Below are 9,590 nucleotides of genomic sequence, written 5' to 3'. Positions count from 1 at the left end.
GGCGCTGAGGGCGGGCCCGGCCGGCCGGCCCTGCGCGGGCGGGAAGCGCCGCTCCGCCCCGCGCGCGCCATGGCGCTGTCCCAGCCCGGGCCGCGGCAGCCCGAGGAGCCGGCGGCGCACCGCCGGCAGCAGCTGCAGGTCCGGGAACGCGGGAGGATCGGCGCTGGCATGGGAGGGGACCGGGGGCTGCCGGGAGAGGGGACACGAGCGGAGCTGGGCTGTGAGGGGAGAAAGCGGGGGAGGTGAGGAGCGGGGCGGGCCGGGTTCAGGGCCCGCCGGTGCCGGGGGTCCGCCCGCGGGTCCCCGCCGACTCCCGTTCGTCTCCGCAGGAGTCCTCCTCGCCGGGCCCTGCCGAGCTCCGTTCCCCCCATCAGGAGTCCTCCTCTCCGGACCCCGCCGAGCCCCGTTCGCCCCATCAGGAGTCGCCCCCGGCGGGCCCTTCCGAGCCCCGTTCGTCCCTGCAGGAGTCCCTCCCGGAGGGTCCCGCCGAGCCCCGTTCGCCTCCGCAGGAGTCGCCCCCTCAGGAGTCGCCCCCGGCAGGCCCGGCCGAGCCCCGTTCGTCTCCGCAGGAGTCCCTCCCGGAGGGTCCCGCCGAGCCCCGTTCGCCCCCGCAGGAGTCGCCCCCGGCGGGCCCTTCCGAGCCCCGTTCGCCCCCGCAGGAGTCCCTCCCGGAGGGTCCCGCCGAGCCCCGTTCGCCCCCGCAGGAGTCCCTCCCGGAGGGTCCCGCCGAGCCCCGTTCGCCCCCGCAGGAGTCGCCCCCGGCGGGCCCTTCCGAGCCCCGTTCGCCCCATGAGGAGTCGCTGCCGGCGGGCCCCGCCGAGCCCCGTTCGCCCCCTCAGGAGTCGCCCCCGGCGGGCCCTTCCGAGCCCCGTTCGCCCCATGAGGAGTCGCTGCCGGCGGGCCCCGCCGAGCCCCGTTCGCCCCCTCAGGAGTCTTCCCCTCAGGAGTCGCCCCCGGCGGGTCCCGCCGAGCTGGGGCCGAGCGCGGCCGCGGGCCTGGGCCGGCAGCTGCGGGTGGTGCTGACGCCGCTGCCCGCGGCGGCCTGGCCCCAGAAGCGGCTGCGGAGGGCCCGCTCCCCGGCCCGCAAGAGGCTGTGCCGGGAGCCCGAGAGCGGCCCCGGAGCCGCCCCCGGCTCCCCGCCCGGGCCCAGCTCGGCTGCCCGCGGCCAGGACGGGCTGCGGGATGTGGACAGCGACGGCAGCGACGGGGGAGACGCGGCTCCGGTGAGTGCCCGGCCCCCGGTTATTATATTTACAGAAATAAAGCTTTTAAGTGTTTTTCTTCTGTAAGTGGGTTTTATTCCCCCTTTTTAACCTCTGGCTGGCAGTGTCCCACTTCATTTTACCCTTTCACTGAAGTTTTAAATTCTTTATTGAGTCTCTTCATTATTGCTTTCATTATTAAAAATCTTGTTACGGTTCACTTCATAGAGTTAACGCCAGAGTAAGTTTTGTAAAGCAAACTGGACCCGTATGGACAGTTTTGTTGTTGATACGTGACCACCCCAATTTGTATGGTCTTAAATTTGTTACTACATTTGTTAAAAATAATTTAATCAGTTCAGGACTCACTTCTCTGAGCCCAGGACCACTCTTGCAGCCATGTAACTGTATGATGGAGAGTGACTGTCTTCTCGTTCTGTAGGATGGATACGCCCAGCTATCAGCCTATGAAAGGAAAAGACTAAAGAACATCACAGAAAATGCTAAATTCTTTGCTGCTCTAAAGTTGCATGAGGTTTGTATTTGGTCTAAATAGCATCAAAATGCTCTTTCCAAGTGTCATAATTGCACTGTCATCCGTCCTGGTGTGAAACCCTTTCCTCACTGGGGCAGCTGTATATGAGGAAAGCCATGAAAATCACGGAATCCTGGAATGTTTGGAAAGGACCTTAAAGCCCTTCTCATTCCACCTCCAGCTGCGGGCAGGGACACCTTCCATAGACTAGGGTGCTCCAAGCCCCATCCTGGCCTGGAACACTTACAGGGATGGGGCAACCACAGTTCCTTTCTTATTATTATAAATAATGGCAGTAAGTTTATCACTAATAATTGTATTTTATACTGGTTAATGCTTTATGCTCATTATGTATAATTAGTCTCTTTTTTTCTCTTTAAGTCAGCTGCAAGACTTAACCAGCTTACCACTAAAAGGCAATCTCGGGTCACTAAAAGGTACAGTACCAGTAGATGAGATTTATATCCTTGATTCTTCATTGTGGGAGAAAAAAAAATATTGGGAAAAGGTGAGGGGAAAAAAAAGAGAGGGCGTGGCCAAGGTGCCAGGGAGAGGGTAACCAGTAAATGTGGAGGCGAAGACATTGGCCATGCCAGAACAGTGCCAGGCGGAGCAGAAAATGAGCTGCAGCCCAAATAAGGAGTCAGCTGTGTGATGGGAGAAGGTGGGAACGGCTGGGTGGGTAAGGAATGAGGAGAGCTGGGAAGGGATGCATCCCAGGGAAGCAGGGGCGGCACCTGCTGTGCAGCGCAGAGTGCTCGTGGTTTGTCTCAGTGTCATGGATGGAAGAGCGGGGCCAGGAGGGGCTGGTGTCCGCCAGCTGTGCCCGCGGGTCTGTCCCTAGCTCTGCTCTGTGGCTGAGATGCTCCGGTTGTTGCAGGGCCAAGCCTAAGAAGGCGGAGGATGAGCCGGCGCGGCGGCGATCCATGCGCCTGCTCAGGGAGCCGCCGCTGGACGTTCCCTTGCTGGACACGTTTGCCCGGCCAGAGGCAGAGGAATATGTGAGATGGGGACGGGCTGCAGGAGGGCTGGGTGCACAGCAGCTTTCTGAAGCCGCCGCTGGTGACGCTGATGGGCGGCACTGGGCACTGCACTGAGGCGTTTGGGAGCTGTGACACAGGGACGGGAAGGAAGGCTCAGTTCTGTCGCCCCGAGCAGGTGCCACGGTCTCACCGTGAGCCAGGCAGTGCTCTGTGGCCCAGGCTGATGGCATGGTGCAGTTGGGATCCGCAGAAGGGTCCTGATGTAGAATGTTCCACATCAACAGCCCATAGAGCTGAGCAGCCTTAAATCCAAAGGTTTATTACTCCAGTTTTTATTTCGCTGTAACTTCTGAACTGGTTTTATTTTCCTGGGTAATATTTACCATCTCTTTGGAGCAGTGATGGAGCAACAAGTAAAAGGCATGGTGTTCTGAGAAATGGGAATTTAAGTCTTCCATAGAGCTGTAGAATAGATTTGAATCTGTAGTAAAGGTCTTGCTGCAGTATCAGGAGAGGAAGAAATCCAGGGAGGCAGTTGTTCTGTGCTGCCAGTGAAATTCTCTTTGTTTTTTAATAAGGTTATGATCTCACCTTCTGTTTTTACTGTTTATTTCCTGTCCTAGTGTAGGTGTGTTCTCAGAATGTCTGGTGGGGAAAGTACCAGTTCACCTTGTTTTTGGTTTAGTTGGTTTGAGTTACAAAAATTGCCAATGTCCTCCCAGCCTCAGGTTCCAGGCGGACCTTTGCCCATGGTTCCAGAGTACCAGACAGAGAGCAGTAAATGGACAGAGGCCTTACTGAGCACGTGGATGAGGATAAGTGAGGTATTACTGGTTTTATTTATTATTTTTGAATAATGTAATTTCACTTGGGCTCTGATTTTGATTAGATATCTCCTTTCTGTGTGTAGGTGAAAGCAGAAGATGCTGAGCGGGACACACCTGACATAAAGAGGTAATGTGAAAACAGCAGCCAAAACTGGGGATTGTCTGGCCCCCCTTCCTTCCTTCCCTACTGAATGTTTTGGTGGTGGTTGTCATTTTGGTTTTCCAGGTACCAGGAGAGCCTGAGCAGCATGGTGCTGAGAGAGGAGAACATCAGGAAGGTGGTGAAGTCCCGGGTGTGTTCCATGGCCATCCACCCTTCCGAGAGCACCATCCTTGTGGCAGCTGGAGACAAGTTGGGGCACGTTGGCCTCTGGAATGTGGTGAGTGCTTCATGTGCTCCTCGCCTGAACAGGTGTGTGGTTCAGGACAGCTGCAGGTGAGACACAGCCTGGGGTGGCATTTTGTCAGGCTCTTGAGAGTGTTCTAGGTTTTTTCCATTCTTAGGGATAATCCTCGGTGGTTGTCAAGAGTGATTGTCAGAGTTGCCAGAGCAGCTTTCCCTTTTGCTCTCCCTTGGATTTTTCTGAAGTTTGAAAGCAGAATCATCTTTGTGGGTTGAACCAGAACTTGGTCCAAAATGACCTGTTCAGTTTCTTTTAAAATAACAAAATGATGCAAAAGTTAGAAGAGAAGACAGAGGAGATCCTGTGTTCATGCAGTTTGGGTCGCTAATTCAGCCTGAGCTCTCAGTAGCCCAGTGTGTCCATATTTTGGTGTGGTAGCAGAAACCAGCTGTGCGGGTGTGCCAGGTGCTGCTGTCCAGGCCCGGGGCTGGTGGTGGCTACAGTGGCACTAATTGCAGCAGGAAGTTGCAGCTTTCCATAATTAGGGACCAGAAGCAGTCTCACTGTTCATATCGCCTGTGCTGTTGTCTCCTCTCACCCAGCACCCTCTGCCTCCTCCAAAAAACATTCAAAAGCCAGAGATTTGGCTCTAAGAGTTGTAGTCATTAAAAGAGATAACTGCAGTGATCAGCACCCGTGTCTGTGGGATCTGTCGTTTTGCAGAGCTGCGGGATGGAGGAAGGAGCCCACACCTTCATCCCTCACAACTTCCACGTCAGCTGCATGCACTTCTCCCCCTGCAACCCTGCTCACCTGCTGTCCCTCAGCAATGACACGCTGCGCTGTGGCGATGTCACCAGGGCTGTCTTTGATGAGGTGAGGCACTGCTGGGAAGGTTGGGTCTGCTTGTACCAACTCATTCTTTGGCTGTTTTATTAACAGGAAAGTTCAGGTTCTAGTTCCACAAGGACATATGGATCAACATTTAATTAACATCACATAAATAGGGAGATGTTTCCTCCTCACCAAAACCCAGAGACAGCCTGCGTTCTCCCACTTTCCAAGTTTACATTTCTGCACATGATTAAAAGCTTCTGGAGCACTGGAGAAGGGAAAGATATCCTTAATCCTTGCTCAGTGTGTGCTCAAGGCCAGCAGCTCTTTGATTGCTGGAACACAGAGGTAATAGTGCCTTGTAAGAGCTCTGACAGGGAATTTGGAGTGTGCTGTCGCTGGTCTGGTTTGAATGGTTAATTATCTCCTAATTATTTCCCCTGTGGAAAGCATCCTGGTTTCACAGAAGGGTTACCTGCACAGCTGGATGAAGCTGTCACATGGGCTGCCTGGTTTTTAGTGAGTTAAAGAGGGAAAGGATGGAACCCACAGCCCAGGGAGTGTTTGGGTGTTGGAACAACTGCCTGTTCCCTTTAGTTGTGGTGACATTTAACCTTCCCTGGGCTCAGATCTGCAGGAGTGAGGAAGAATTTTCCTGCTTTGACTTCCTGGAAGAGAACGCCTGCACTGCCATAGTGAGTTGCTGGGACGGGCCCGTGGCTGTTGTGGACAGACGGACGCCGGGCGTGTCCCCAGAGCTCTCTGTGGACATTGGCTTCAGGAGGACACGGACAGTCCACGTGCACCCCGTGAACAAACAGTATTTCCTGGCTGCTGGCTCCGTGTACGTACCCAGCCTGAACAGGCTGGATTTTCAGTGCTCTCTGTGCTGGGGACAGCTGGGGCTGAGGAGTTGCTCAGCCTCCATTTACAGTCAGAGCTGTCTTGGTCCTTTTAGAAAACAACTTTTCAGTCCTTAGCAGGATTTAAGGTGGGATTTGGTTTGATTTCCCAGATCAAATGGGAATCAGATGGGCCCTGGTGGGTTTTGGCACAGAGGGACTGTGGAGGGCTGGTTGGGGAGGGTGGTTTTGGTGCTCCCAAAATCCCTCAGAGCCACCATTTGAGTGGATATTGAAGCTCTGAACCCATTCCCACACAGCCTGCCCTGCTCTAGAGCTTTTTTGGGTGAATGAAGGATAATTAAATGAATAATTAAATGAAGTGTTTGTGGTACCTTTGCAGGGATGTTTGTGTTTTTGATGTTCGGTACCTTCGGAACACCAAGGAGAACAAGCCCCTGAGCTCTCTGACAGGACACACCAAAAGTGTGGCCTCGGCCTATTTCTCACCTGTCACTGGCAGCAGGGTGGTGACAGTGTGTGCTGATGACCGGCTGAGGTAAGGCTGTGGAAGGAAGAATCCTCATGGGAAATACCAACTGTTTGGGTGATTTATTGTCATTATTATTATTACTATTATTACTTCTCCACATGACCCATCACTGAGCAGCTTCTGTCTTTATCACTTTAAAAAAATGATAATGATTTACTTGCATTAACATTTTTAATGTAGTTTTTAATGAATTTTTGCTTTGGTTGTTTTTTTTTTTCCTAATTCTCGTTTTCCCTCGAGATATTTAAAAGTAAAAACATACAGGTTCTTGTTATCTTTAAAAAACAAACAAAATGAAAGCCCACAAAAACAGCCAGCCAAAACCTGGCTGGTAAACACAAACACAAAATGCTCAGAAATGAAATTTCTTTGTAGCTGGTACTTGAAATAATGATGATATCAGCTCTTCTGTAAATAGCCTACCATTTCATCATTTAAGCTGCTGTGAGTTGCTTGTGTTAGAGGTTCTTTTTCTCCTGGTTACTTTGTGGCTGTAATTTAGATGATTACCTGATTTAGTGTGGGCTGGGCAGTTTTTGCCCCGGGGGGTGAGACCCCCAGGTTCATGAGGTGGAGGAGCAGGTGGGATGCCGGGCTGGCCTTTGGGCTCTGCAGCCCCTCCTGCAGAGCTGCCAGCCAGGTGGGCTGCAGGTCCAGCTGGAAGCAAACCCAGTTCTGAGCACATGCAGTGGTTCCAGCTGGGCTGGCTCCAGCTGGGGTGCTGGTGCCCGTGGCCAGGCCGGCTGGCTGAGCAAACTCCTGGGCCCCAGGAGCTGGAGCTCTGTGAGGGAAGGGCTGCCTTTCTAGCACAGGTTCTTGGTGTTAATGTGCTCTTCTGTGCCCAGGGTCTACGACACCACGTCCTTGTCATCCACTGTCACACTGCTCAGCTCCATCAGGTAAGGACAGCACACCTGGGCCAGGGCAGCGCCGTGGCTGCTCCTGTGGGCCTGGAGGGACAGGACACAGGGAGTGGCTCCCACTGCCACAGGGCAGGGATGGGTGGGATTTGGGGAAGGAATTGACCCCTGGCAGTGTCCCAGGCCAGGCTGAACAGGGCTTGGAGTACCCTGGGATAGAGGAAGGTGTACCTGCCCATGGCAGGGGTGGCACTGGGTCATCTCTATGGTCTCTCCCAGCCCAAATCATTCTGGTATTGCCCCATCCTGCCCATCCCAGGACAGGGATCTGCTGCAGGGATCTGAGCACAGCAGTGTGAGCGCTGAAGGTTTAGAAGGCAAGGGAGAAGATGGGACATAAATGATGATTTAAAATGCTGGATTCACCAGGAATAACGTTCCTCTTGCCCTGCAGGCACAACAACAACACAGGCCGCTGGCTGACCCGCTTCAGGGCCATCTGGGACCCCAAGCAGGAGCACTGCTTCCTGGTGGGCAGCATGGCACAGCCCAGGCAGATCGAGGTGTTCCAGGACACCGGGAAGTTGCTGCACTCCTTCTACAACGTGGACTGCCTCGGCTCCGTGTGCTCCATCAACGTCGTGCACCCCAGCCAGAGCATCCTGGTGGGAGGCAACTCCAGTGGCCGCCTCCACGTGTTCAAATAGAAGTGCCTTAGGTCTTTATTTTTTACCTCCCTGCACTGACTTTGTTCATTCTGTATTAAGCAGTTCCAAAGCTGACTGTTGTTTCTCAGGACAGAAATGTACTTTGAAAGTCTTAAAATAAATAGTTTAAACTGCCTTTGGCACCCATTTCTTCCATGGAAATAAAAGTGACCCTTGAGCCCCCAGCTCCCTCAGCCACTCCTGGGGTTCCAGCCCCTTCCCTGGACATTCTGCAGCCCCTCAGTGCCTTCCTTGTGGTGTGGGGTCCAAAACTCCCGGGTGAATTTGTGAAATTGTGCTCCTGGAGTGCAGAGACGTGCGAGGGACTCACCTGCAGCTCTGGAACTCTCACTTCAGTGAGAAGCTGCTAAAAGACCAAATTTCTCACACTTTGAGCCGTTTTCATAAGAAAAATCAGAATCGCTGAACAAAGCTCATCCCAACTCTGCTTTTCATGATATTTAAATATTTATTTAAATTTAAAAATACTTTTCATGGCACCAATGATTTTATGCTAACTAAGGTATTGGATATGTAGAAAAAGGTACATTTTGAAGGAAAAAAGAATGTAACTTACAGTATTTGGCACATGAAAGGTTAATCTCTAGGTTTTCTTTATGAAAACTAAGAAATTCACATTTTCAGGTATTTTACTGTCTACTGCTGAAAGATGCAGTATGCTAGGACGAGATTCATGGGTTTCTGCTCTCAGAACCTATGGAAACAACATTTTGATAGAAACACGGGCAGAACTAACAGGGCCTGAAACACGACAGGATCTGGGACCGACGGGAGAAACGTACAACGGAAAATCACCAGTTCTCGTGGTTCTGCAGTAAAACGCTGGGGGACAACAGCAGAGGTGACCTGGCGCTGGCACAGAGCGTCACCCGAGGAAAGCCACGGTGGAGGGGCCCAGCTGGGGCTCGGAGGACGTGTCCGAAAAGGATGGAGCTGTGCTGTCACACGTCACACAGAACATTGCAGTGAGGAGAGGAGGAGGAGGAGGAGGAAGGACGACACTGCAGCGTTAACCCGGGGTAAAAAATGTCAGCGTCGGGACGAGCACAACTGCATAGAAACATCAGCGCTATGGGCTGAGGTAGGAACACTACACTAAGAGTTAATTCTGCTATGTTGCATAAAACAGGATTATCATGTAAAAAAACTGCTCCTCCGCCTCCTGGAGCCTTCCCCGAGGCTCCTGGAACTTCCCCGGGGCTCCTGGAGCCTTTCCCCGGGGCTCCTGGAACTTCCCCGGGGCTCCTGGAGCCTTTCCCCGGGGCTCCTGGAACTTCCCTGGGCTCCTGCCGTGCTCCGGAGCCGGGGCTGGACCCCACCCTCCCCGGGCCTCGTGCTGTGAGCGGGCTGTGACCCGGGCAGGGGGACTGTGCCCCCACGGGACCTCTCCCCTTATTGCAGTGACAAGGAGTGGCCCAAGGTCACCGGCCCGCCCGGCGGTGGGTGCTGGATGCTCAAAGACAACACGGACATCAGGCTTTGTAAAACTGCAGTTATGGCCCCAGCTTACGGAAAAATCTCTCCCTGAGATGAAATTAAACTTGCTCAGCTGTTTCTACCCTTCTTTTTTTTTTTTCCTTTTTTTTTTTTTTTTTTTTTTTTTTTGCTGATGTGTCCAACTTGTCACCCCAACCTAACCAGAACTGGCTGTTATTGCTCCCTGTGGATGGGCTGCTGCTCCAGTCCGGGGGTCCTCACGATGAGTTAGGTTTATTGACTTGCAATCAACGATGGTCGGGGCTAAAGGTGTCCGTTGGCTTCTTCAGTGTCACCTGCGCTTCTGAACTCGTGTCCTCTTGGGAAGAGTCCCAAAAGCAGAGCTCCTTCTGTGTCCCAAACCCAGCAGGGCTCGGCTGGCCTTGGGCTCCCAGCGTTTGCTCTT

General features: G+C 53.3%; 1 protein-coding gene across 1 annotated transcript; it reads left to right on the top strand.

The window, feature by feature from the left end:
* The first annotated feature begins 69 nt into the window (after positions 1–69).
* Positions 70–7,762, top strand: WDR76 (WD repeat domain 76). The gene is made up of 13 exons (XM_058811632.1): positions 70–138; positions 660–1,223; positions 1,645–1,737; positions 2,119–2,174; positions 2,618–2,738; positions 3,443–3,544; positions 3,631–3,674; positions 3,774–3,927; positions 4,615–4,767; positions 5,355–5,569; positions 5,971–6,126; positions 6,966–7,019; positions 7,435–7,762. Exons 1-13 carry the CDS (start codon positions 70–72, stop codon positions 7,685–7,687), a joined length of 2,034 nt encoding a protein of 677 aa, XP_058667615.1. The 3' UTR covers positions 7,688–7,762.
* The last annotated feature ends 1,828 nt before the right edge of the window (positions 7,763–9,590 follow it).

This window comes from Ammospiza caudacuta, chromosome 10 (assembly GCF_027887145.1).
Source record: "Ammospiza caudacuta isolate bAmmCau1 chromosome 10, bAmmCau1.pri, whole genome shotgun sequence".
NCBI classification, from domain to species: domain Eukaryota; kingdom Metazoa; phylum Chordata; class Aves; order Passeriformes; family Passerellidae; genus Ammospiza; species Ammospiza caudacuta.
The sequence above is the reverse complement of the archived record's forward strand: the minus strand, read 5'-3'. Positions and strand labels throughout refer to the sequence as shown.

Coding starts and splice junctions, on each gene's coding strand:
- WDR76 (XM_058811632.1), top strand. CDS start 70: ATGGCGCTGTCCCAGCCCGGGCCGCGGCAGCCCGAGGAGCCGGCGGCG. Junction 2,175..2,617: donor CAATCTCGGGTCACTAAAAG/GTACAGTACCAG, acceptor CGGTTGTTGCAG/GGCCAAGCCTAAGAAGGCGG. Junction 7,020..7,434: donor ACACTGCTCAGCTCCATCAG/GTAAGGACAGCA, acceptor CTTGCCCTGCAG/GCACAACAACAACACAGGCC.